Genomic DNA, 27,473 nt, shown 5'->3' on the forward strand with positions numbered 1-27,473 from the left:
GGATGCTTAAAAATACTGAGAGTATATGTAGGTTAGTATTTAGGAACAATGCATAGTGTATTCAATCACAAAGATGATTGATGTTCCAGCAAACATGTTCCAGAAGAATTTTCCAGGGTTTTTAGTGTAGACTAGCGATATCAGAACTGAGTCTCTCCTCATCTGTTTTATGTAAAACACTTTGATGAAGCTGTTTGTGTCAAATGCTTTATTTATAAAGCAGCATGACACATCACCCTAAAATAAAGGGTGTGGCCGCTTTCTGATGGGAGTTCCACTGCTATAGAGTTTCTTTTTTTGTCTGAAATCAAAATAGAAATGGTTTTATTAGTTTGATGGTGCCATCTACTGACCATTGAACAAAACTACTGAGTGTACAAAACGATGACAAGCCTCTTTTATATCGTTCTCTTAATCTGTAATTTACTTGTTCTTTATACATGGCAATCAGCAGGAGAGGTGATGAAGTCAACCCACAAATGTTACGCCCTTGCTCCACTTTGGGATGCAGTCACAGATCGTAATCACAATGCTAAAGAAAAGGTTGTGGAACCAGTTTGATGTCCTGATATGATGGAAAACAAAGAAAACAGCAACACCAGAGGCACCTGGATAATCCCCTATAGGGTGACAATGTCCGTCTGATATGAGAAATGCGTCAAGATAAAGAATCAGATGTTAAAAAAATATACTGAGGATGGCACAAAACAACTTTTTGTGTACTGAACAGTGCTAACAACCGTTCCACAGAGGAATCAATTTTAATGTAATTTTGTTTGAATTTGTCATATTAAACAACAGTGTATCTTCTCATCTTAATTTGGATGTTATGGTTTTTAATCTAGATCTATAGAGTTCACCTTGGAGGAGTTGTATAGGGCCCTGACATTAAATCTTTCTATTTGTCTCGGGGCTTAGTCCCACAGTTCAACAAGATGACTGTTAGGTTCATTGGCCTCTCTGAACTGTCCTTATAAAACGACTGTGTGTGTCTCTGTGTGTGTCTGTGTTGCCCTGCAATGGACTGGCGACCTGTCCAAGGTGTAACCTGTGCTTGCACAGTGACTGCTGGAAATAGGGCCCTGGCAATCTTGCAAGATAAAGTGGGTATACTAAATGGATGGATGGTACCTCCGTAGTTTTTTTTTTTTACTTCTACAAATATTAACTGCTATTAATTACAGTAGTTTAAATCATGTATATTTGCTCATATTGACAGCAATACTAATATCATTAACACTTTTATTTAAACCACTTATTTTTATTTTGTGATTATGGTCCTTTTTTAAAGTTTTAACACATAATTAGCACAATTTATATATTGAAAAAAAAAAACTTTTCAAATACTTCATTTTTAAAGGAGCAAAAAATGTAATTGTGTCACCCTCGTTTTATCTCTGTTACTTATAATCATTATTGTTTTAAGAACCTTCGTTTTTATTTTCCAAGATATTTTCAGTATTTTAAGGCCTCCCACGGCCCTAAATAACCTCTTTACACCTCTGGAATGTGCAGTTTCCGTCTGAGGCGGGTGAACTCCGTACGCAGGAAGCCTATTCTGGTCCACTTACGTAGGTTAGCGTTCGGGCTGAACAACTACGGCTGCGCAGATAGCGTAAATAATTTAGCGTAGCAGAGGCCCAGGTAAAGGAAGTGGTCCCCCGTGGACAACTAGCCACAAACCGGGACACCGAGCCTGGATGGCAGCGAGGATTTCCACGGAGCCAGTTCAAATGTTTTTATTTGGGACAATTAGAAGCATTTAGCTCCACGGGTGAGTTTCTGCGTGTCTGTTCGGTGTTTCTGGAATATTCTGCGCTACACAGCGGCCCTGCTAGCTGTTAGCCCACTGACATGAGGAGGATGATGATGATGATGATGATGGAGGAGCGTGGCGGTGCGGGGCCGTCCCCACGCTGCGGGACTCAGGCCCTGCTTCTGGTCCAGTCACACAGACACGCCTGGTCGAAAGACAAAACACCAATACGAACCGGGTCAGAACCAGACGGGGTTAAAACATTTTAACCTGCTAGCATTGCTAACATTCTCGACCAGGTTCGGCTGAGGGGTTCTGGGTCAGTTTTGGCTAAAAGCTAAAATCCCAGGTACCAGTTCGATTCCTGGTTCTGTTCCCGGTTTATCGAGGGACTCCTGGTTTGAGCCCCAGACCGGCTGGGGGCTCATAGCGTTATTTTAGGTTCGGCGGAACCCCCTGGTTCTGATCCCTGGCCAGTCTGAGCTCTGGCTGCTTTCACCTACAGATATAAATCTGTTTATTTCTGCCTGAACATCACTGATAGGTGACGTCTGCAGGTGAACACATTACTTAAACCAGGTGAATAGGAACTGAAAAGTTCCATTCATATCTGTTAGTGATCAATAATAATAGGGGTGGATTTTACTTAAATCCTGGTGCATCATATAGATCAGAAATATTCTGCACTTTTTCCACATATTGACCCAGTTTCTTGAGATCTAAATGAACCAACACGTTGTCAATATGTCCTCTCATACAGGTGTCCATGTAACAGATTTGCCCAGTAAAGTTATCCAAGAAACTCTCCAGCTCCTCCTATTGGGTCACAGGATATGTCCTTCCAGGGGGGATTCACCATATACAGTCCAGTTATCTATTGTCTATTACCACTTATCCTTGCAGGGACATCTGGTTTCCATAACTACGCAGGTGATCCACAGGTCTACATTACTATGTCATTAGGAGACTGAACAGATGCTTGGAACAAGTCAATGTGCTGTAACTTTCTCCAGCTGGACTGAAACAAAACTGAAGTTATTATCTTTGGACCCAAAGTGAAATTATCTAGTCATCTGGCAGCTTCAGTTATTACAGCTAGAAACTACAGATAAGGCCTGCAATCTGGGTGTATTGATGGATTCAGAGATGAACCTCCATAGTCACATAAAAACAGTTACAAAGTCGGTCTTCTATCGGCTGAAGAACATTTAATGTCCCAGCAGCAACCTTCCAGACCACTCAAGACTTCTGATTCTGGTCTGCTCTGAATTTTGTGAGATTTTCCGTCTTATTAATTGTGAAACTTTTATTTCTGCAGTCAGAGATGCATGGCTGGTTAGTTCAACTTGGAAAAAAATCAAAGAAAATACAAAAATAAACCAAACTGAGTCAGAATAATGCTTCCACACATCAGGACTGTGAAGATCTTTAGGATCGCTGTAGGACAGCGATTTGACTAACAGAACATTATCAGTGTATAAGTAGTTCTATACTTGTTAAATCTGGCTGCTGATTCTCATCATTACATAAAAAAGCCTGTAAATAATTAACTGACAGGACAGAAATAGTCTGGTTCTGACCGAGCTGCCAGAACCCCTGAGAGCTGGTCGATCTAACACAGCTGTGCTCTAAACTTCTTCATTCTAAAACAAAACGACGAGTTTTTAGGTTATTGATGGAGTCAACTTCATCAGGTCCTTTAGTGTCGTTGTTGTAGAAATAAACTGAAATGTTGTGTTTCTGACCTTTTACTCCTCATTTTCTTTGCAGTTAGTGCAGATCTGCAGGATTCAGTCTGACTGCTGCCGTATGACCCGTTCTGACAGGTGAGTCGTTCTGTCTAGAAATGCATTAAAATACTGTCTTGTGTCCGAATCAGGCAATATTTCTGCTTAATCTGCTTCACCAGTGACCGCCTGATCTAAAAATGTCAGTCAGATTTTTTTCTCCGATCAGTAAACGCTCCACAGTTGAGGAGAACCAGGTTGACGGCAACACTCATTGTTACGTCAACCTGCATCCTTCACTGTCTTGAAAAGAATGGGACTTGGTTTTATCATTTCAACATTTGGACAGATGTGAAATATTTATTTATATTGACCTATTAATTAACAATAGGTCTATGTTTTATCTTTTATATATTTACCATTTTGGACCGTTTTTAATTCTGATTGAATTGGATCTTTGACCTTAAACCAGGTCTAACATCAGTCTGAAGCACTGGAGCCATAACTTGTAGGAATCCTTACAAATGTTACTGACGGGGTTGTGGTAGCGCATATGTCCCATATTCTCAGCTTATTCTTGGGTTCAGCTTATGCTCTGAGCATTTTTGCTGCATGTTTTACCATTTTTTTCCTTTCTGCCACTTTCTTGCTTGAACAGTTTTTATATATTAGTCGGATAATTGTGCCGTATTAAAAAAAAACAGTGAACGGTCGATATAAAACTAGCATGACACTGCTTCTGCTCTTCATATCAGTAATTTATGATCACTCATGGAAATAAGACTGCAGAAAATATTATGAATACCTTTCTTATATCTTCTAAAACATCGAAGATTGTAAGTTTTAATCCGTGGACATGCAGTCTTATCACTTTAGGAAAGAGCTAAATGTTTCCTCCAGGCTTAGTGTGGAATATAAGAGGATATATGTGGATGAGGATAACTCTGCACTGTGTTTCTGTTATGTCTGTTTCCATCTAAATGAAGGAGAGAATCAGGAGTTGAACAGAAATGTTACCATGAAGCCTAGATTAGCTGTTCTCTGCTCGTCAATAAACTCAGCTGTTACCTGTGAGTATCTTTCATGTTTAATCTGGTCTGGATTAATCTGGAATAAGATTTTCCTTAGGTTTTCATCAGCGTTCTCCTCTGTCCTGTTAGTGATCTTCAGTCAAGAGGGGAAGATGAAATGAGATAAGTGGACGTCTGGAGGAGCGCAGCCCCTTCACCTCCACCTCCAGCTCAGCTCAGTGAAGCATGGCAGGCCTGCAGCTCGTCACCCCTGCTACTTCACCCATGGGGCCCTTCTTTGGTCTGCCGTGGCAGCAGGAGGCCATCCATGACAACATTTACACGCCCAGGAAATATCAGGCAAGCCCTCTGCTACTTCCTGACTTTCCCTTAATGCAGTGAAACTCCAGACTTCGTTTGGATGCCTTAATGTCCGTTTGAGTGCTTTAATTTTCAGCTATTTTCTTACACCTAATAAAAATATGCAGATACATTTTTATCTCAATGTCAGAACTTAAATCAGACCAAATCTTTCTTGTTCTAGATTTGGTTAGAATTGCCAAAACTATTTCTATTTGCTATAAACCAGAAAACTAAGCAAGAAGATTTTTTTTATGTCGCATTTAAGCGTTTAATTGAGTAGGATTTTAATTTACCTTAACACAATTTGTTTGGATTGTTTAATTATTCCTAATGACTCAATGACTTATTGATCTGTTTTGCTAAACATCCATCCATCCATCCATCTTCTTCCGCTTATCCGAGGTCGGGTCGCGGGGGTAGCAGCTTCAGAAGGGAGGCCCAGACTTCCCTCTCCCCAGCCACTTCTTCTAGCTCCTCCGGGGGAATCCCGAGGCGTTCCCAGGCCAGCCGAGAGACATAGTCCCTCCAGCGTGTCCTGGGTCTTCCCCGGGGCCTCCTCCCGGTGGGACGTGCCCGGAACACCTCACCAGGGAGGCGTCCAGGAGGCATCCTGACCAGATGCCCGAGCCACCTCAACTGGCTCCTCTCGATGTGAAGGAGCAGCGGCTCTACTCTGAGTCCCTCCCGGATGACTGAGCTTCTCACCCTATCTCTAAGGGAGAGCCCAGCCACCCTACGGAGAAAACCCATTTCGGCCGCTTGTATCCGCGATCTCGTTCTTTCGGTCATGACCCAAAGCTCATGACCATAGATGAGGGTGGGAACGTAGATCGACCGGTAAATCGAGAGCTTCGCTTTTTGGCTCAGCTCTCTCTTCACCACGACGGACCGGTACAGCGCCCGCTTGACAGCAGACGCTGCGCCAATCCGCCTGTCGATCTCCCGCTCCCTTCTTCCCCCATTCGTGAACAAGATCCCAAGATACTTAAACTCCTCCACTTGGGGCAGGACACCCCCCCTGACCCGGAGAAGGCACTCTACCCTTTTCCGGCTCAAGACCATGGCCTCGGATTTGGAGGCACTGATCCCCATCCCGGCCGCTTCACACTCGGCTGCGAACCGCTCCAGCGAGAGCTGCAGATCACGATCTGATGAAGCCAAAAGGACCACATCGTCTGCGAAAAGCAGAGATGAGATCCTAAGGCCACCAAATCGGACCCCCTCAACACCTTGGCTGCGCCTAGAAATTCTGTCCATGAAAGTGATGAACAGAATCGGTGACAAAGGGCAGCCCTGGCGGAGTCCAACTCTCACCGGAAACGAGCCCGACTTACTGCCGGCAATGCGGACCAGACTCTGACACCGGTCATACAGGGACCTGACAGCCCGTATCAAAGGGCCCGGTACCCCATACTCCCGGAGAACCCCCCACAGGGCTCCCCGAGGGACACGGTCGAACGCCTTCTCCAAGTCCACAAAACACATGTAGACTGGTTGGGCGAACTCCCATGCACCCTCCAGGACCCTGCCGAGGGTGTAGAGCTGGTCCAGTGTTCCACGACCAGGACGAAAACCACACTGCTCTTCCTGGATCCGAGGTTCGACTATCCGACGGACCCTCCTCTCCAGGACCCCTGAATAGACCTTGCCAGGGAGGCTTAAGAGTGTGACCCCTCTATAATTGGAGCACACCCTCCGGTCCCCCTTTTTGAACAGGGGGACCACCACCCCAGTCTGCCAATCCAGGGGAACTGCCCCCGATGTCCATGCGACATTGCAGAGTCGCGTCAACCAACACAACCCCACAACATCCAGAGCCTTAAGGAACTCCGGGCGGATCTCATCCACCCCCGGGGCCTTGCCACCGAGGAGCTTTTTAACCACCTCGGTGACCTCGTCCCCAGAGATTGGAGAGCCCAACCCAGAGTCCCCAGGCTCCGCTTCCTCAGTGGAAGGCATGTTGGTGGGATTGAGGAGGTCTTCGAAGTACTCCGCCCACCGGCCCACAACGTCCCGAGTAGAGGTCAGCAGCACACCATCCCCACTATAAACAGTGTTGGTGCTGCACCGCTTCCCCCCCCGAGACGCCGGATGGTGGACCAGAATCGCCTCGAAGCCGTATGGAAGTCTTTCTCCATGGCCTCTCCAAACTCCTCCCACGCCCGAGTTTTTGCCTCAGCAACCGCCCGAGCCGCATGCCGCTTCGCCCGCCGGTACCCATCAGCTGCTTCCGGAGTCCCACAGGCCAAAAAGGCCCGATAGGACTCCTTCTTCAGCCTGACGGCATCCCTCACCGAAGGTGTCCACCAGCGGGTTCGAGGGTTGCCGCCACGACAGGCACCGACAACCTTGCGGCCACAGCTCCGATCGGCCGCCTCGACGATGGAGGCACGGAACACGGTCCACTCGGACTCCATGTCCCCCACCTCCCCCGGGACGTGTTCGAAGTTTTGCCGGAGATGGGAGTTAAAGCTCCGTCTCACAGGGGATTCCGCCAGACGTTCCCAGCAGACCCTCACAACACGTTTGGGCCTGCCAGGTCTGACCGGCTTTCGCCCCCACCACCGGAGCCAACTCACCACCAGGTAGTGGTCAGTGGACAGCTCCGCACCTCTCTTCACCCGAGTGTCCAAGACATACGGCCGCAGATCCGATGAAACGATGACAAAGTCGATCATCGAACTGCGGCCTAGGGTGTCCTGGTGCCAAGTGCACATATGGACACCCTTATGCTTGAACATGGTGTTCGTTATGGACAATCCATGGCGAGCACAGAAGTCCAGCAACAGAACACCGCTCGAGTTCAGGTCGGGCGGGCCGTTCCTCCCAACCACGCCCCTCCAGGTCTCACTGTCATTGCCCACGTGAGCGTTGAAGTCCCCCAGCAGAACAAGGGAGTCCCCAGGAGGAGCACTCTCCAGTACCCCCTCTAAGGACTCCAAAAAGGGTGGGTAATCTGAACTGTCGTTCGGCCCGTAAGCACAAACGACAGTCAGAACCCGTCCCCCCACCCGTAGGCGGAGGGATGCTACCCTCTCGTTCACCGGGGTAAACCCCAACGTACAGGCGCCGAGATGGGGAGCAACAAGTATGCCCACTCCTGCCCGACGCCTCTCACCTTGGGCAACTCCAGAGTGGAAGTATGTCCAGCCCCTCTCAAGGAGACTGGTTCCAGAACCAGAGCCGTGCGTCGAGGTGAGACCGACTATTTCTAGCCGGAACCTCTCGACCTCACGCACTAGCTCCGGCTCCTTCCCCACCAGAGAGGTGACATTCCACGTCCCAAGAGCCAGTTTCTGCAACCGAGGATCGGACCGCCAGGGTCCCCTCCCTCTGCTGCCACCCATCCCACACTGCACCCGACCCCTTTGGCCCCTCCCACGGGTGGTGGGCCCATGGGAGGGGGGGTCCATGTTTCCTCTTCGGGCTGAGCCCGGCCGGGCTCCATGGGTAAAAGCCCGGCCACCAGACGCTCGCCATCGTGCCCCCCCTCCAGGCCTGGCTCCAGAGTGGGGCCCCGGTGACCCGCGTCCGGGCGAGGGAACACCAAGTCCAAAGTTCTTGTCCATCATAAGGGGTCTTCGGGCTGCTCTTTGTCTGGTCCCTCACCTAGGACCTGTCTGCCTTGGGTGACCCTACCAGGGGCATGAAGCCCCAGACAGCATAGCTCCTAGGATCATTGGGACACTCAAACCCCTCCACCACGATAAGGTGGCAGCCCATGGAGGAGGTTTTGCTAAAACCTTTTCCTACATTTTATATGTTAAACACCATTATTAAAATTGGATGATTTTTTTTTTGTTGAATTATTGTTTTGTTCTCTGGTCAGTCAGGTGTGTATGGTGTGTGTGTGAGTCATTTCATTCAAAACATGCTTTAGAATGTCAGTACTGTCACTAGAGATTATTAACAACAGTAATAAGTGAATTGAAACTGTCCTTTTTTTAGTTTGATCTCCAAAGTGTGGTGATGAAAAAGTTTAAAAACCTACCTTGAAAATGCTTGAAAAGTGCTTGAATCTTAATGTGGGATGTTCAGCATTCATGACGTTTGTACCTGACTGGTTCACTGTCTGTAGGTCGAACTTCTCGAAGCAGCTCTTGAACGCAACACTATCGTCTGCTTGAACACGGACTCAGGGAAGACCTTTATTGCAGTACTCCTAACTAAAGAGCTCTCCCACCAAATCCGAGGGAGCTACCAGGAAAATGCCAAAAGGACAGTTTTCCTGGTGAATTCAGGTAAACCAAGAAAACACCTAGTTCACTCATTTTAAGGTTAAAATCTGATTGCTTGGTTAACAGCGAATGACTTTTTTATTTATTTTTTATAGTGTCGTCTGTAATTCAGCAAGCGGCTGCAGTCAGAACTCACTCGGACCTCCAGGTGGGGGAATACTCAGACTGGAAGGAGGCGTCAGCTTGGTCGGATCAAAGATGGAGTCAGGAGATATCCACAAATCAGGTGCTCGTCTTTTACTGTAGGAAAAGCAGCTCCAAGATATTTTCACAGTGGGCTGTTATGAACATCATCAGACATATTTAGGGCTGAGTAATATGACTTTAAAATAAAATCTCAGATATTTTCATACCAGATCCGATTTCCAATTTTAATAAAAACATTTTTCTTGCTTTCTTTTAAAAAAAAGAAATGACAAATGACAAAATATTTTCAAAAAGTGGCTTTTATTTCAGTCATTTCTTCTGTGTGTTGTAGAACGGAGTATTAGGGCCTCTGAGAATTTTTGTTTATTATATTCAGAAAATTAGCTGAATAAATATAAAGTTTTACCGGAAAAAAACTAATTAAAATTAAATGCGAAGTTGAGTTAATGAGAAGAAAGCTACAATAAAATTTTTAGAATCTGACATGAGCACCTGAGTTCATGTGGTTCTTTTTTCAAAATGGACTCAGTTGTTTACACAATTTTTTAAAAGTCCTGCTCTTGATAATAATGTGATGCCGATGCATTAAAAGATGAAGTGTTTGTATAAAATCTTATCTGTAAAATTTATGCCAGAGTATAACTTCACAAGATGCTCAACATTACTCTTTTTATTTTTTTATTTTTTGTGTTCTAGTTCTCAAAAAATAACTTTATTTGTGTAATATTACATCTTCATTCTTGCATTATTTTGACTTTATTCTCGTAATTAAAAATAAAAAAATCATGGCGTGGCCCTAATAGTCTGTCATAGAGTCGTCCAGAATTCAAAGTCCAAATATACAGAAGCTGTAAAACACGTTTGCCAAACAAAATGGCGGCTCTGGGTGTGCTGACATCACTCTGAACTATGGAGGAAAAACTTCAGATTTTCCAAAAGTTAAATCTTCAAAAACTAAGATTTTGATTAATTGATAAAAACTATTTATCTCCCAGCCATAGTTGTATTACTATTATTCCTTTCTTGCTTGGGCTGCAAAGCTGTTTCTGTTCATGCTGCTCAGATTCTGTCCTCTGATCAGTTTTCTCCTTCCTCAGGTCCTGGTGATGACATGCCACATCTTCCTTCATGCTCTGAGGAGTCAGATCTTACCTCTGTCTAAAATCAACCTGGTGGTGTTCGATGATTGTCACCTGGCGATCACAGAGCACCCTTACTGTGACATCATGAAGGTGAGGCTTCTCCCAGTAAGTTTAGCCACTCACGCGGCAATCTGTGCTAACATGGTTGTTCTTTCTGTGTGTGTGCAGCTGTTTGAGGAATGCACTTGTGGACCACGAATACTGGGCCTCACTGCTTCCATCCTCAATGGGAAGTGTGACCCATCTGAACTGGAGCAGAAGATCCAGAATCTAGAGAGAATCCTGAAAAGCAATGCTGAAACAGCGACTGACCTGGTGGTCCTCGACAGGTGGGAATTACATTCATTGAACAGTTTTGCTGAGTGGGATTGGGCCTTATCAGAACTGAGGTTTAGTTTTACTGAACGCTTCAGGCTCAATCAGAACTTACAGCCAAATCTTTAAAAGCTAACATTCGCTGCATGTTTCAGGTACACGTCTCAGCCGAGGGAAGTGGTGCTGGACTGCGGTCCCTACGTGGACAGGAGCGGCCTTTCATCCCGTTTGCAGGCGGAGCTGGATGAAGCTCTCCTCTTCCTCAACGACTGCAACATCCCGTTTTCCAGAGAGGACAGAGATCCCACATTCATCTCCAAACAGGTCAGACCAAGGACGTTTCTGATCCTAGTTTTGGTTCAGAAAATGAGAAACGAGCAGCTTTTTGTAGTTCTCGAACAAATGATCGGATTAATTGTGATGAAGGTATTATTGAAATAATTGTCAACTAATTTAATAATTGTCTATTAATCGTTAACTGGAGTGTACAGATTCAAAAAAACTAAAATTGCGGAAGCACATATTCAGAGCAGTAATTATAACAAAACTGTACAAAAAAATTATGCATTTTGCATTTAAGATAGAAAACGTTTGTTTGTAAATGTCTTCTGCACAGAACTTCTCTTGTGGCTTCACCTGGTTTTGTAAGCAAAAAATATCTCCTATTAAGCACCCTTTGCTATTCAATTATGAATCAAATAATCCAAAAATAATAATCAGATCAGCGTGAAACTGTATTGGTGCTAAGTGCAAACGGAATGGTCTGAGCTTCTCACATGATATTTTTTCGCTGCAGATGTATTCTTTGCTATAAAAGAATGCTATGTTCGTGCATTAAGGCAATAAAATGTAAATTTTCTTATTTAAATTTGTTTTTTGCATCTCTAACATGCTATAAATAATAAAAAGAGTTAAGTGGTTAAATAAAAAATGTGCAGAATGTGCCATTTTATTTAATCAGATTTATTAAAATATTAAAATAATTGTTAATTGCAGCACTACTTTTTTTTGTTGTTTTCTGGTTCCTTTTGTATAAACTGACCTTTTCTCTGCAGATCCTGAGCGACTGCCGGGCCGTGTTGCTGGTTCTGGGTCCTTGGTGTGCAGACAAGGCTGCAGGTATTATGGTGCGAGAGCTGCAGAAGTACATCAAACACGAACAGGAGGAGCTCAACAGAAAGTTCCTGCTCTTTACCGACACCACCCTGAGGAAGGTGCATGCTCTGTGCGAGGAGCACTTCTCCCCCGCCTCCCTGGACCTCAAGTTCGTCACGCCGAAGGTGCTGCGCTTGCTTGAGATCCTGCACGAGTACAAGCCGCTGGAGCGCCAGCAGTTTGAGAGTGTGGAGTGGTACAACAACCGCAACCAGGACAATTACGTGTCGTGGAGCGACTCAGAGGATGAGGACGAGGACGAGGAGGTGGAGGCCAAAGAGAGGCCAGAGACCAACTTTCCCTCCCCGTTCACAAACATCCTTTGTGGGATCATCTTCGTGGAGCGGCGCTACACAGCTGTGGTTCTGAACCGGTACGATCCAGACTTTTAATCTTTTAATAGTTTTCATCAATGATTCTCTTCATTTGCTTTTTCATCTACTGAATGAGACTTTGTGTGTTTATTTGATCAGCTGAACAGCTCTTGCTAGGGCTGAAATGATTAATTGTGATTAATCAAATATTGAAATAATTGTCAGCAAATTTAGAAATCGATTAATCGCTCACTGGGGGATACAGATTCAAAAAAAGGCATTTTTCTGGACCCCCCCCCCCCCCCCCCCCCCCCCAAAAAAAAAAAAAAACTCAACATATTCGCACCTGTAATTAAGGCACAAATGTAAAAAAAAATATACATATAGATTTTGTGATTTAAGATAAAAAACACAGTTTTCTGTAAATATGTTTGAACTCCTCAAGTGGTATATTTTAAGCTTCACCGGGTTCAGATTTACAAAATTTTAAGCTATAAATTGTTTATTTTCTTATTTAAATGAGCAATCGAATTGTTTATTTGCATCTATTAATGTATTTTTAATATTGTTGCTAAAATGGTCAATTAAAAATCCAGTTTTTTTAATTTATTGATTTTCAGAATAATAAATGGATAAATTGCTATTTTTCTTTTGCTGTAAAACTCGTTGAGGACCAACATAGAACTCTATGTGTTTGTAGTCTAATCAAAGAGGCAGGGAAGCAGGACCCGGAGCTGGCTTACATCAGCAGCAACTTCATCACCGGCCACAGCATCGGGAAGAACCAGCCGAGGAACAAGCAGATGGAGGTGGAGTTCAGGAAGCAGGAGGAGGTATACAAACGTCTCACACCATGTTGGTTCTTTATTCTGCTCTGAAATCAGCAGAGCAGCAGGTGGAAACGAACTTTTAATCAACAATGTTTGGTCGGTTATTTAGAAAGTTGAGTGGAGCTGCACTCTTCAGATTTACCAACCCCACACATGCAGAGACACACAGGACAGCTGCAGACTGCATCCAGAGTGGTGGAGGAAAATGTTTTTAAATAATAAAAAAAGAGGTCATTTTTTAAAAAGAAAATATAGTATTTATGTAGATGTTGACAGTTTACTGTTGTATGGACAAGTAAACTTTGATTCACTGGAGGTAGATACCCCAACTACGTAGACATGGTTGATTTTTAAAGCAAAATAAAGAAAAAACATCCTAAATTATTTGGTGACTGAATGACACTTAAAACTGGGGGAAAATAAATCAGGTAAATTTACAGTTAAGTTATTTACGAATAAAACAGTGTGGCTACTCACTATATTATTGACATCAAATCTAAAATGGAATAAGAATTTTTTTTTAAATGACAATGATTTATACTGGAACATTTCTATTAACTTTGAACTGTATATGTTATGTATGACTTTGATACTGCAATTCATTTAGAAATTTAAATTCTCTGCACAATTAGAAGTGATTAAAAGAAAAACTGATGCAACTTGCTGCACAAAGTCTCCACTTTTTAAAAAATCTTTCAATATTTCAGCAAATATTGACCAGTTTAAAAACTTGGTGGTTTTGTCTTTTCTGTTGGCTCATCAGTCACCTCTGGGTGTCATCTCCTCAGACGCTCGTCATGCATAGTGGCTCTGCTCCTCTGCTTTCTGTTCACTGTCACCCAACTCCAAACTTTGGACCAGTTGTTAAACTGTTTAAATCATACATCAAAAGTTTATATTTCACTGTCTATCACCAGAGAAAACCACAGTTGGAGATTTTGCAGGATGGTTGAATTGTTTGGAAACAATCAGAATTCAATCCTTCTCCCCTCCACTATCTTCTCCTTGCAGGTTCTCAGAAAGTTCAGAGCTCACGAAACCAACCTGCTGATCGCCACCAGCATCGTAGAGGAAGGCGTGGATATTCCAAAGTGCAACCTTGTGGTCCGCTTCGACCTGCCTACAGAGTACAGGTCCTACGTCCAGTCCAAGGGCCGAGCCCGGGCCCCCGTCTCCAATTACATCATGCTGGCCGATTCTGAGAGGACAAACAGCTTCGAAGAGGATCTAACCACCTACAAGGCCATCGAGAAGGTAGTTTATATCTGATTTTAAAGCGATGAGGAGGAAAACTTGACGGTATTGTGACTTTCCCCGGAGCAGATTCTGAGGAATAAATGCTCCAAGTCGGTGGAGGCGGGGGAGTTTGAGGCAGACCAGAGTCTGGACGATGATAACCTCCTCCCTCCATATGTCCTGCGGTCTGAAGACGGAGGCCCACGGGTCACCATCAACACGGCCATCGGACACATCAACAGGTCCTCCCCTCAGATCTCCATGGTTACCTCTGTTCTGAACAAAGAACTTGTGCTAAAGCGGTTTCTTTTGTTTTTCCTCTGGTTCTCAGGTATTGCGCTCGGCTGCCCAGTGACCCATTCACACACCTCGCTCCCAAATGTAAAACTGTGGAGACGGGCGATGGACGCTTCCAGTCCACCCTCTTCTTACCCATAAACTCTCCTCTGAGAGTCCCCATCAAGGTGCAGCTGCTTTCCTGCAGGTTCTTCTGCTGAACTTCAGCTCCACATCTCCGTCATATTGATGTGTCTGTGTGTGTTCAGGGTCCCATCATGAACTGCGCCCGGCTGGCTGAGAAAGCTGTTGCACTGCTCTGCTGTGAAAAACTCCATAAAATAGGTAAACAAGTTATCGATTAATGAGTTAATCAAAAGGTCATTGATTTTATCAATTGACTAACAATGAATTTTCTCTTGCATCGAGAGGGTCAACTATCTTTCAAGTAACAAATAGGATTAACAGTAAAAACATGTTATTTTTTTACTGAATAAAAAACAATTACATTATTTTAACATTAACAGCTGAAAACTAACATTATCTACCGTTTTAAATAGTGACTGAATAAACAGAAAATTGTGGTTTTCTCACATTATTAAACATTTTTATAAAATATAACAAAACAGAAACCTCTTAGATTGCAGAATAGAAAAATAAAAGATGAAAAGAATAAATATGTGAAACAAGAACAGAGAAATGTTCATCCATAAGTCCCGTCTGCTCTTTAAGGAATGTTAAAGCTTCGCTCCATGAAGCGCATTAACTAACGACAGCCCTCAAAATCAAAGTTGTTCATCAATGGTGGCTCATCCTGTTCTGTACTGTATCGCAGGTGAGCTGGACGACCACCTGATGCCTGTTGGGAAAGAGACGGTGAAGTACGAGGAGGAGCTGGACCTTCATGATGAGGAGGAGACCAACGTCCCGGGTCGACCTGGCTCCACCAAGAGGAGGCAGTGCTACCCTAAAGCCGTACGTTCCTCTGCTTTCCGTTGGGTTCGTCATAAATCAGATCTGGATTATAAGCAGTGACTCTCCCTGTTCCTCTACAGATACCCGAGTGTCTGCAGGACAGCTATGCCCTGCCGGAGCAGACCTACTTCCTATATGTGATTGGGATGGTCCTCACCACGCCGCTCCCCGATGAGCTGAACTTCCGCAGGAGAAAGCTGTACCCCCCTGAGGACACGACTCGGTGCTTCGGCATCCTGACTGCCAAACCCATACCTCGAGTCCGTCTCCGTCTGCACCAATCCTGGAAATATTCTCTCCGCCCTCTGGGATTCTGATGATTTGTGTGTCCATGACTTTTGCAGATTCCTCATTTCCCGGTGTACACCCGCTCTGGTGAGGTGACCATCTCCATCGAGCTGCAGAAGTCGGGCTTCACGCTCAGCTCAGCCCAGCTGGACCTCATCACCCGCATGCATCAGTACATCTTCTCCCACATCCTCCGCCTGGAGAAACCTGCACTGGAGTTCAAACCCACGCTGGCTGACTCAGCTTATTGCGTTCTACCTCTGAATGTTGGTGAGTGCTCCTTCGCTCCTCCTCTTCCTCAGCAGTCACACTCAGTTAGTGTCCTGTAGGGCGGGGCGATACATTTATTTAATCGATTAACCTAAGTTTTGAATAGTTTTTCTGTCAAACGTTTGAGTTGCATTCAGAAATCATTCATTGCATTCATTACATTCAGTGACTTGAGACGGTTGAGACTACTGCTAGCTAAGTTTTTTTGTGTCTAACCTGGGTGAGTGCATACATTTTAAATTCTGTTGTTAATGGTCTTAAAATTATCTTAAAAAGTCTTAAATTTGAGTTGGTGAAACCTGCAGAAACGCAGCTTTTCAAAAATATTTTCTGTCATTTGTAATTTCTTTTTTAGAAAAGAAAGCTAGAAAAAAATCTGAAATTTTACTTTTAAGCTGTATCATCTGACCTCATTCCATCTCTGTTTCTTCAGTTGGAGACTCTGACACTCTGGATATGGACTTTATGTTCATGGAGGACATTGAGAAGTCTGAGGCCCGAACAGGCATTCCTACCACTAAGTACACCAAGCAGAACCCCTTCACCTTCAAGCTGGAGGACTACCAGGATGCTGTGATCATTCCAAGGTACGCCCAGCTTTCCTCTGAGCATTTCGCACCGAGCCGACGTGAAACGCTGAACAGCTGTCCATCGTTTCCTCCTCAGGTATCGTAACTTCGACCAGCCACATCGTTTCTACGTCGCTGACGTCTACACCGACCTGACGCCGCTCAGCAAGTTCCCATCGCCGGAGTACGAGACCTTCGCTGAGTATTACAAAACAAAATACAACCTGGACCTGTCCAACCTGAACCAGCCGCTGCTGGATGTCGACCACACCTCGTCCAGGTGAAGCTCTCCTGCAGCATTTGCGTTATGATCTTTAACGTTCCCATTTCTGACACATAAACTAATAATGATGCCACCACCAGTGTCAACAGTGGGAAAAGTTCCTTCTTTTTACTGTCTCTTATGGCTTGTTAACTGCAAACAGAATTTATGGTTTTCTTTCAATAACTGATTCCTTTTTTCCACCAGTGAAGCTTTAATAATCCTGCAACAGCAACCACACATGGTATATCTGTATGAACATCTCTCTGTTTCTGGGGAATTTATTCTTTTCAAATTTTAGTTTTCTACTCAGAAACTTAAGAGGTTCCTGTTTTGTTAGATTTTATCAATGCATCTATGTTTTATGACGTGAGAAAACCAAAATTTTCTGTTTAGCATTTAATAAAGCTGACACAAAATCGTTATTTTAAATTCAGTACATTATGAAAGGTTTAGCCATTTAGGTTATAGAAAGATGATCAGGCCTCTTAATACAACAGATAACTGATTTTTAATAAAATGGCAGCTTATCAGTGGTTTGTTACTCGATCTGTAGGATTAATCAACTTTAGATTAACTCTTTAATCGATAATCTGCATCAGCATCTTTACTTGGCATATAGTTTTATAACCTAACCCTGCTTTTCGCTTCTCAACAACATGTAGCAATCTTTCTGCTGAGAAAATTTGCAGCTATCAGAGAATATTCATATCATCCACTTTATCAAAATACTATTTGAAAGTAGAAACTCTTCAGCCTGGTCTCTGCTGCGCTCCAGTTGACCAGATCTCTGGTGTCCTCAGACTCAACCTGTTGACTCCCCGACACCTGAACCAGAAAGGGAAGGCTTTGCCACTAAGCAGCGCAGAGAAGAGGAAGGCCAAGTGGGAGAGCCTGCAGAACAAACAGGTAGAATCTGCAGTGTGTTCATCGTTTGTGTTTTGAAAGCTGTTCACCCTGATTCATTACTGTTCTGGTGTTAGATTCTGGTTCCGGAGCTGTGTGCCATCCATCCCATTCCCGCCTCCCTGTGGAGGAAAGCCGTGTGTCTGCCCAGCATCCTGTACCGCCTCCACTGCCTGCTGACGGCCGAGGAGCTGCGAGCCCAGACTGCCACCAAAGCTGGAGTTGGGGTGCAGATCCTCCCCCCGGACTTCAGGTGACCCAGCAGACCCGCCTCCACAGAACCTCACTTAGGTTTGATAGGAAAACGTTGAGATTTTGTTCTCCGAAGCAAATATCTGAATATCTCTTTCTGCAGCTGTGAGAAGGAAACTGGCGCCACCTGCTGTTCATTCTTTATAAATACTAAAAGGAAAAAATAACTTGCACATTTTCCTCCCAGATCAACAGCGTCATTATAGATCAGGGTTGTGGTTTTTGTGTGTTATTTAGAATGTCTTCCAGTTTCAGTGAGAGTTCTTTACAAGATTATTTCATTGTTTATTGCTTTATTGGTCTTTGAAAGGGCGAACTTTCATTATATTGCTTGAAAATGGACTCAAAACAACAACCATATTGTTTGTCACAATTATTTCGGAGCAATTTATCATCCAGCAAACTGTTTTTCACTTTCTAAATTGATTTAGTGAACTAAATTAAGTTTCTGATGATGTTGTAATTTGTTGAACCTGCTGTGATCCTGTAAGCTAGCAGCTGCTCCTGATCTGTGTAACGCCAGGTTGCTCCGTCTGCAGGTATCCAAACCTGGACTTTGGCTGGAAGAGATCCATTGACATAAAAACATTCTGCCCTTGTCCCGAATCCTGCAGTGAAGAAGATGATTGTAAGCACCAAAATCTCACCTTCTTAGCACTTCCCAGCAGTCACCAGGGGCCCCTCCCGGCCCCTGCAGAGGGGCCCTGCACAGGGAACCTAACAAACGGCACTACCGTGACGGACGACGGCCACAGAGACGAGCACCTTCACCAACATGACAGTTGCCAAGGCTGCCGCAGCAGCTCTGAATGGAAACACGACGCTACCTCAGTTCCTGCGCAGACGCCCCTCAGCTCCAGTCCTCCTCAGCCCAGCCATGAATGTACCTCAGGGAGGACCTCACACCACAGTAATGAAGCTACCTCAGACTGCACTCGTACAGCACCTTCCCCTGACCTCACAGCCGGGCCCCGGGCTGCGGACTCGCCCAGGAACCTGGGCCCCAACCCCGGCCTCATCCTTCAGGCCTTGACTCTGTCCAACGCCAGCGACGGCTTCAACCTGGAGCGGCTTGAGATGCTCGGCGACTCCTTTCTGAAGCACGCCATCACCACCTATCTGTTCTGCACCTACCCTGACGCACACGAAGGGAGGCTCAGCTACATGCGCAGCAAGAAGGTGAGTCACGCTGAGGTCAGCTGCTGTGTTGGATTCCAGGAACCAGAGCAGTTCACATTCTTTGTGTTCCGCAGGTGAGCAACTGTAACCTGTACCGTCTGGGGAAGAAGAAAGGGCTTCCCAGCCGGATGGTGGTGTCCATCTTTGACCCTCCGGTCAACTGGTTGCCGCCTGGATACGTGGTGAACCAGGACAAGAGCAGCTCGGACAGAGTGGACTCTGAGGAGGTTGGAGTCTTTTTCCTGCTACTATGCACTGCAAAAACCCAAAATCTCACCAAGAATTTTTGGTCTAGTTGCTTGTGCAAATATCTTAGTACACCTGAGATTAGACAAAATGTACTTACAAGTAGTTTTTCAGCAAGATATAGATGCTTGATTGAAGTAATTTCTTAATATTCATGGCAGATTTTTTTTTTTTTAAAAACAAGACATTTTTCCCATGTGATAAGTGAAATAACCTGCCTGGGGAACTTGTACTTTTTCATCAATATTAAGGAATTTTTTGCTTTAAAAAAGTTCTTATCTTGCTGGAAGGATGCATATTTGTTTTAGTGTTATTTCAAGATATTTGAAGTAGAAACTTGATCAAAAATACATGGTGAGATTTTGTGTTTTTGTGGAAACCCGCTTGTTGACCTTCTGGTTGACGCTTCCTGTCCATCCAGGCAAGAGAGGAGCTGGTGTCCAACGGGCGATCTGGGAACGACTTTGATGACGAGGACAGGGACGACGAGGGTGAAGACGTGGACGAAGACGAGCTGATGCTGAAGGACGAACCGAAGGATGACGTCAACATGGAGGACGACTTGGAATACTACAAGGAGCACATCCGTTTCATCGACAACATGCTGCTGGGGTCCGGTGCGTTTGGGAAGAAGATCTCCATCAGCGGCTTCGGCCCGCCGCTCAGCCCGGCTCCAGGCTCCTCTCCCTCCATGGACTCCTCCTATGATTGGAAGGCCCCCAAGAAGCCCGCCCAGCACTCTGAACAGGCGCACTGCGGCTCGGCGGCCGAGGAGTTCGACTACAGCTCGTGGGACGCCATGTGCTACCTGGACCCCAGCAAGGCGGGCGAGGAGGACGACTTTGTGGTGGGATTCTGGAACCCGTCGGAGGAGAACTGCGGCACCGAGCTCGGGAAGCAGTCCATCTCCTACGACCTGCACACGGAGCAGTGCATCGCAGACAAGAGCATCGCCGACTGTGTGGAGGCTCTGCTGGGCTGCTACCTGACCAGCTGTGGGGAGCGGGCCGCCCAGATGTTCCTCTGCTCGCTGGGTCTCAAGGTGAGATGGGGAATGTCCCACTGGGCTGGAATAAGTGTAAAACCTGAGGAATCAGTGGAGGAAAATATAGAAACACTGGGTCATCCATCAGGTACGACGGCATAATCCTGAAGAAACTCTGGAGGAAAACAGGCTAAATCAGGGGTGTCCAAAGTGCGGCTTTTGCAGTGATGGTGTGTGATACAGATGGAGAATATTTATTATTAATTAGGGCAAAATATTAGAGACAAATTAAAATCTTACAAGAGAAAATGTTGGCTGTAGCACAAAGTGTTAGGGCTGCGACTAAGGACTATTGGAATAATCTATTTATTCTGATGATTAATCAGATAAAAAAAATGTGCACATTCTGCACATTTATTTGACCTTTTTATACAATATTAAACATACATTAAAATTAGCAAATAAACAATTACATTCCTTTAATAAGTAAGAAAATAAACTTTTATTGCCTGAAAAGCAACAGCTTGGCATTCCTTTAGTGTACTCTTGATTGTTTGTTTGGTACGTCTAACTTCCACATGTGGAAAGCTTGACTTGACATCAATGCAAAAGTGCTTAATAGAAGTTTTTTGTATTTTTTTTGTACAGAATTTAAACTAGGTTAGGTTTTGTTTTTTATATCTTAGATGAAAAAAATAATATTTTTGGCTTAATTACTGCTCTGAGTGTGTTCTTTCAGAAAATGTACTTGTTTTAGTCTGTATTCTCCACTTAGCAATTAAGCAATTACTAAATAAGTTGACAATTATTTCAATAATCAATTAGTCCAATTAGTTGTTTACTTCCTGCAAAGTATCCAATACCCCTGCTTTTTGTTGTCCTCTGAGGACTACATTGCTCCAGCAGACTTTGATGCATTTAAATAAATGTATTAAGTTTGGCTTATTAAATTTTTAATTACTCAGAATTAAATAATCTATTATTTTTCAGAGATCTTTAAAAATTTGCAAAGCGGACCCTCTTACTTTTAATGAAGCAAACCTTGAAACCCTCCTATATTTTGGATCTAAAATAATTTACACATCTCTTTCCAACAAAATAATCGACTATTTTACTCATTTAATTCAAGTATTGCAACTTCGTTTATTGTTGAGTAGGTAAGAAAAGTGAGTATTTTGTTTCTGTTTTTTTCCCCTAAATATTTTTTCGCCTGTGAGTCAGTTTGACATGGCGATGTTGGCTCATGTGAAAGAGTTTGGACCCCTGAATAAACCAGATCAGTACGAAAAGAGTGCAAAACTTTCTAATTCAACTGTAGTCATGTGTTGCACTATGTTTCTCAGCATGCATTCAGTTTTGCATCACTTCCTTATTTAAAACTTGATGTTTCTCTGTCTCTCCTGTTGCTGTTGTGTGCAGGTGCTGCCGGTGCAGAGGGGGTCTCACACGGCGCTGCTGGTACCGGCCGTTCTGACTCCAGCCGTGGAGCTGATGTATGGCTGGCTGAAGATCCCGCCCCGCTGCATGCTGGACCATCCTGACGCAGAGCGCACGCTGCAGCACCTCATCTCGGGGTTCGAGAACTTTGAGAGGAAAATCAACTACACATTTCAGAACAAGGCTTACCTGCTGCAGGCCTTCACCCACGCCTCCTACCATTACAACACCATCACAGGTCAGACTGGGATCACTGGGTGACTCTTTGACTCCAGCTGGGCAATAAATCGATTTTTTTTGAAGACTTTGAAGAATTTTTTTACATCAATCCACTCCTTGGGTTTCCATAGTTTAGACTGATAGCAGTGCACCCTTGGCGGCCATCTTGTTTGACAAGCATGTTTTAGAGCTTCTGTAGGTCAACTCTACATTGGAAGTTTATATTTTCGAATTATAAGAAGTCATAATATTGCTGGACTAAAGATGAAATATAAGATCGCCAACACAAGAAATAAAAAAATTAAGATGAGGAATGTTGAGTATCTTGTAAAAGAAATACTTAATAGTTTAACACAGCGTCAAATTATCATCAGCAGCAGGACTTGCAGTTGTTTGCACAATCGTCTTAATTTCAAACAACCACATGAACTGAGCTGGTCACATCAAATCCTGATAACTACGCTTTTTTCTCAATTAAACAACTTGTTTTTCAGTTTTAAAATGTTAATTTCTGGTAGAATAGATTCTTTTTTCTCCTAATATGACTCTTCTCTTAAATAGCAGCCACTTTTTGAAAATATTTCTTATAGTTTTGTTTTTAGAAAAGAAAATGGGCAAAAAATCTATTAAAATTAGAAGTCAGATCTGGTATGAAAAAAAAATCTGATGTTTTATTTCTAAACCATCTCAACCAGCCCTAACTCCAGCTCTCTTGTCTGTGTCCTCAGATTGCTACCAGCGGCTGGAGTTTCTTGGCGACGCGATCTTAGACTACCTCATAACGAAGCACCTTTACGAAGACCCTCGGCAGCATTCGCCCGGCGTGCTGACGGACCTGCGCTCGGCGCTAGTCAACAACACCATCTTCGCCTCGCTCGCTGTTAAATACGACTACCACAAGTTCTTCAAGGCCATCTCTCCAGAGCTGTTCCACGTCATCGACGACTTTGTGCAGTTTCAGCTGGAGAAGGACGAGATGCAGGGCATGGACTCTGAGGTGAGTTCGCTTTACTGAGAACAGCGGAGGCCTGCAGCCAGAAACCCAATACAGGAACCCGTGTTATGTTCCAGAGGGTTCAGGACCGACAACAAGCCGGCATTTGGATTTAATTTGCCCGGAAATCAGTAACTTGGCACCAGATCTGCTCTGGTTGTTCCTGGGAAGGAGTTTTCTGCCTCAGGAACAACACAAACATACAAGACTGGGGGAAAAAAGTAGAAACTCTTTGCCTTATGTTGTTGTTTGACTCTGTTTCTTAGATTCTGAGTGGCTTGAAGTTTAAATCACAAAGTTGAGGGACATTTTTAGTCTGTTTCTCCGTCAAAATGTAATGAAACATCATTAAAACCACATTATGTAACCAATAGGAAATGTAATAAAATCCTTTAATTTTTTTACTTTCTGCCACATTATGTAATATTATTTTACTATTATAAAATGCAGATTTAGTCTTTTTTTTAAAAGCCCGACTTTATTACATTATTATATATTTCGCTGTTATCACATTACAGGCTTGTTAATTAGAGGCATTATTAGTACTAATTATGCCTCCAAATGTCTGTAGTTCCTACCAGTTTTTCTGGTTTAGTGGGTTGAACAGGTGCTTGTGTTTCCCTGCAGCTGCGACGCTCCGAAGAAGACGAAGAGAAGGAAGAGGACATCGAGGTGCCCAAGGCCATGGGGGACATCTTTGAGTCCCTGGCTGGAGCCATCTACATGGACAGCAGGATGTCCCTGGAGACGGTGTGGCAGGTCTACTATCCAATGATGAGGCCTCTCATCGGTGAGTCTGCTGAGTTCGTCTTCGATACGTCGGCTCGTTTCTGTCCGCGTTTCTCATCACTGGAAAATTTTCTCCTCCAGAGAAATTCTCCGCCAACGTTCCTCGCTCTCCAGTCCGGGAACTCTTGGAGATGGAACCAGAAACTGCCAAGTTTAGGTAAGAAAATCCCAAAATCTGGGATCTTTTGTGGGATTTATGGGAACAGCATATTTATGTAGTATATTCATGAATTGATTTTAGTACTGTGCGGACTAGGGGCCGTTAGTGGCCCTTGGACTGATTCTGTGTGGCCCCCAAAAAGTTCAAGACAGACACCAATGTGTCCTGACCGGAACTGATGGTTGATGCGTAGGGAGATTTTTTATTTGTAATTTGAGTAAAATTATTTCCAAAATGTTCAGTAGAACTCAAAGTATTTGTCTTTTTATAACCAAGCTTTCTTAATAAGTACAACGTCTATCTGGACACTTCAACTGAAATGCCAGCTTTGTTAATTTATTCATTTTGACTAAATGTTTCATTTTGAAACAAATTGACCCAAATTCTGTTCTTTGAAAATTAGAACAAATTTGTTCAACTGAGCCCTAAAGAATTTGTAAACTAGATGCCTTTCTTTTAATACGACAAATTTATTTTGGATTTACAATATATAGCATCACTTCCTGCAAAAAATCAAGCTATTTTGCTTCCTAGTTTTATTTTATTGACTCGTCAATACTTTTAGCTCTATGATTTTTGCCCATGTGACAAAAAAGGTTTCGACACCCCTCCTACTCCTTAATCACCTGCATATTACACACTGTTAGTGCAGCCTACATTTAGGCCACGCCCCCTTACTTCCAATGCTTACTTCTCCTACTGAAACATCTTTTTAAATTGCATAAAATGAAGTAGATTTTAACAAACATCTCAAATTATATTTGATTGATGGTTTTAATATTTAATGCAAGTATCAAATGTATGTTGAAACTACAAAATGTATGTAAAAACAGATGTTATTAATGTAAATCTTTGTTAAACTGAGCGTGGATTTGTTCTGTTCCCGTTCGCAGCCCAGCGGAGCGTACCTACGACGGGAAGGTGCGTGTGACGGTGGAAGTTGTCGGGAAGGGGAAGTTCAAAGGAGTCGGCCGCAGCTACCGGATCGCCAAGTCGGCGGCAGCCCGCCGAGCTCTGCGCAGCCTCAAAGCCAATCAACCTCAGGTCCAGACCAACTGAGCTGCCAGCTTGCAGCATTAGCACCTAGCGGAGAGAATGGCGCGGTGTTCCCGTGGAGACGCCACAGCAGAGCACTCTGAGCTCACATCCCGTTTGTTTTTTTCCCTTTTTTTTCTTCTTTTCTTTTGTTTGTTTGCGCAGACACAATCTTTCTTTGTGCTTCGTGTGATCACGAGTGCTTTATCGTCCCAGCCGAAGAGGTCAGGTGTGCTGCTGTGTCCGTGAGACGAGCCTCACGCTTCGACCCCGGAACGGACGAAGCTCGGTTGGAGCGAAACGCGGCTCTCCGTCTCCTCATCGGTTTGCACTTATTCCACCAGTTTTCTGAATAGTCACTCTGACACCAAAATCCCCTTTGTAGCAAAGCAAGAGAATATATCTGTAAACGAGAACTCCATGATGATGATGATGATGATGATGCGGCCTCGGACGCTAAGGCTTGCCCTCATATCCTGAAATAGGAATCCCAACATTCCCAGTTACTGTAGTTGGTCCCATGTTGCTGTGGCTTTTGTGGAAACGCGCGGTCGTCTTGGCAACGGATCTACCAAAGCTGAACCAACATGCGATGACGCTCTGAGGCCGAATGATTCCTGCGGAGTTTAGGATTTTATTCCCTCTGATTAATGTTGCTTCCTGCTAAATGTGGTCGATAAGCCCTGTTTGTTGTTTTTTTTTGTTCTGTTTTATTTTATTTTTTTTCATGAATACCTCAGTTAACTGCATGCATCTCTCGTCTCCTTTCTGTTTGTTTGGTGCTATGTTTTTGTATTAAGCTTGAACTTCTCATCTTTTTTGCACTGTAACTACAATACCTCCTTATTTGACCTTTTGTTGACCTGTCGCCATGAAGCCTCGCCACCTTACGCTCGTCGGAAGAGGGGGCGGGGCCAAGTTAGCTGTTAGTGATTGGCTCCGTGCAGACGCATCATCAGTGTTGCTGCAGAGGGGTTGGGGGTCATCAGGCTGCACTCTGGGGTCCGTGTGGTTTCTACCTCAGCTCCGTGACGCCGACGCCCGCTGCAGCCGTGTTCCTCAGTGCCTTCCCGCGGGAATCCTCCACTCATCGACATTTGAGATGGACACGTTTATGAACTATACAGTGTACCAGCATTCAACCCACTGAAGGGTAGGGCTGCATAGTTGGAAATGATCAGCAGCTGGAAATCAACGTTAAAGTTTCCACTTTCTGTATATTTAAAAGCAGATATTTTTCCCAATATATTTCAATGTTTAAAAGGTTGAAGAAGTGATGGAGCGAACGCCTCTGAATCAGGCGGCAGACGGTTAGAAATCTGGACGGATCCGTCCGTTTCAGTGTGTTGATCTGCTCGGTTTTCAAGCCGCTCGTGTCGTCGTGGTAACCTCGCTCTGTCTCTGCAGCTCCTGCCCGCTCGTCGGCTCGGCCCGGTCCGGCGGAGTGCAGCCTGCGGTCGCCTCGGATCCGCTGTGAACTCAGACTGTAGAGAGTGAAATGTCTCGGTCAGACTCTGCATTCTCCTCCTCCTCCTGGCTCTCATCGTTTCCTTTTTCGTTGTTAAACATGTAGCACAAAGAGCATTGCACTTGCCGCCATATTTTACCTCATGTCAGAGCGGAAGGGAGCAGGCGAAGGAGAAGAGGGAACCGCCGGTGTTAAACAGAACGTTCCTGCAGGTCGCCACCTGACCCCGCACTGGAACAAGCTGATCCGCTGCCCTCCCATCAGCCCAACCACAGAGAACTGCTGAGAGCTCATGTCAGAACCCGGTTCAGTTTGGATCAGGTCTCCACCCAGCTCATGCTTTCCTGTTAGATCTGAGTTAATAAAGTTGCTCAGTTTTATATGAGAGAAACTTTCAGCTGTTTTTTACACAAATCGATGATCAAGTTTGACTGAGAGTCAGAACCACATTCGTCTTTCACTCTTTTTGAACTTCTGCGATGATTGATGTTTGTGAGAATCTACAGTTGTCAGTTTTGCTTTAGATGACTTGAACTTTTTCCAGTGTATTTCAGGAAGGCTGATTCTTCCTCCTCCTGCGTTTTCCTGTGAATTATTGATCCGGTTGTTGCTGGGTTGTTGTTTCTCTGAAGTTTTTTTAAGTTGCCATCTGTTTGGGCGGTTAGGTGCCTCGGTTAACTCCAGTTTCTTCCTGATCTGAAGAGGTCTGATGGTGGTTGTTGGTGTTTCAGCTTCAGCAGAACGTGAATATTTTTATCAGTCCAGCACAACGCTGGGCTGCGTTCCTGGACCTCAGTCACTGAGCAAACTCACATCACACTGCAGAAACAAAATCTTACCAAGTAATTTTTATTTAGTTTCCAGTGCAAATATCTTACTACACTTGAAATAAGACAACTAACTTTCAAGTAACTATTCACCAAGATATAG

At 44.3% G+C, this 27,473-nt stretch overlaps 1 protein-coding gene across 2 annotated transcripts; it reads left to right on the forward strand.

The window, feature by feature from the left end:
- The first annotated feature begins 1,638 nt into the window (after window positions 1-1,638).
- Window positions 1,639-27,377, forward strand: dicer1 (dicer 1, ribonuclease III). 2 transcript variants are annotated; one of them, XM_023352804.1, is made up of 30 exons: window positions 1,639-1,774; window positions 3,527-3,582; window positions 4,470-4,553; window positions 4,623-4,853; window positions 8,935-9,097; window positions 9,190-9,320; window positions 10,339-10,473; window positions 10,552-10,712; window positions 10,854-11,022; window positions 11,754-12,226; window positions 12,868-13,000; window positions 14,009-14,251; window positions 14,321-14,475; window positions 14,565-14,697; window positions 14,779-14,854; window positions 15,345-15,484; window positions 15,565-15,744; window positions 15,829-16,042; window positions 16,476-16,629; window positions 16,709-16,891; window positions 17,677-17,782; window positions 17,857-18,032; window positions 18,571-19,210; window positions 19,285-19,437; window positions 19,878-20,498; window positions 21,861-22,116; window positions 22,826-23,094; window positions 23,719-23,881; window positions 23,962-24,037; window positions 24,934-27,377. In XM_023352804.1, the coding sequence occupies exons 4-30, from the start codon at window positions 4,740-4,742 to the stop codon at window positions 25,097-25,099; spliced, it is 5,583 nt and encodes a 1,860-aa protein (XP_023208572.1). In that variant the 5' UTR covers window positions 1,639-1,774; window positions 3,527-3,582; window positions 4,470-4,553; window positions 4,623-4,739; the 3' UTR covers window positions 25,100-27,377. The 2 variants fall into 2 exon arrangements, with proteins under 2 accessions (XP_023208572.1, XP_023208571.1); XM_023352803.1 differs by having other exon boundaries at window positions 4,644-4,853.
- Window positions 27,378-27,473: the final 96 nt, after the last annotated feature.

This window comes from Xiphophorus maculatus, chromosome 19 (genome assembly GCF_002775205.1).
Source record: "Xiphophorus maculatus strain JP 163 A chromosome 19, X_maculatus-5.0-male, whole genome shotgun sequence".
NCBI classification, from domain to species: domain Eukaryota; kingdom Metazoa; phylum Chordata; class Actinopteri; order Cyprinodontiformes; family Poeciliidae; genus Xiphophorus; species Xiphophorus maculatus.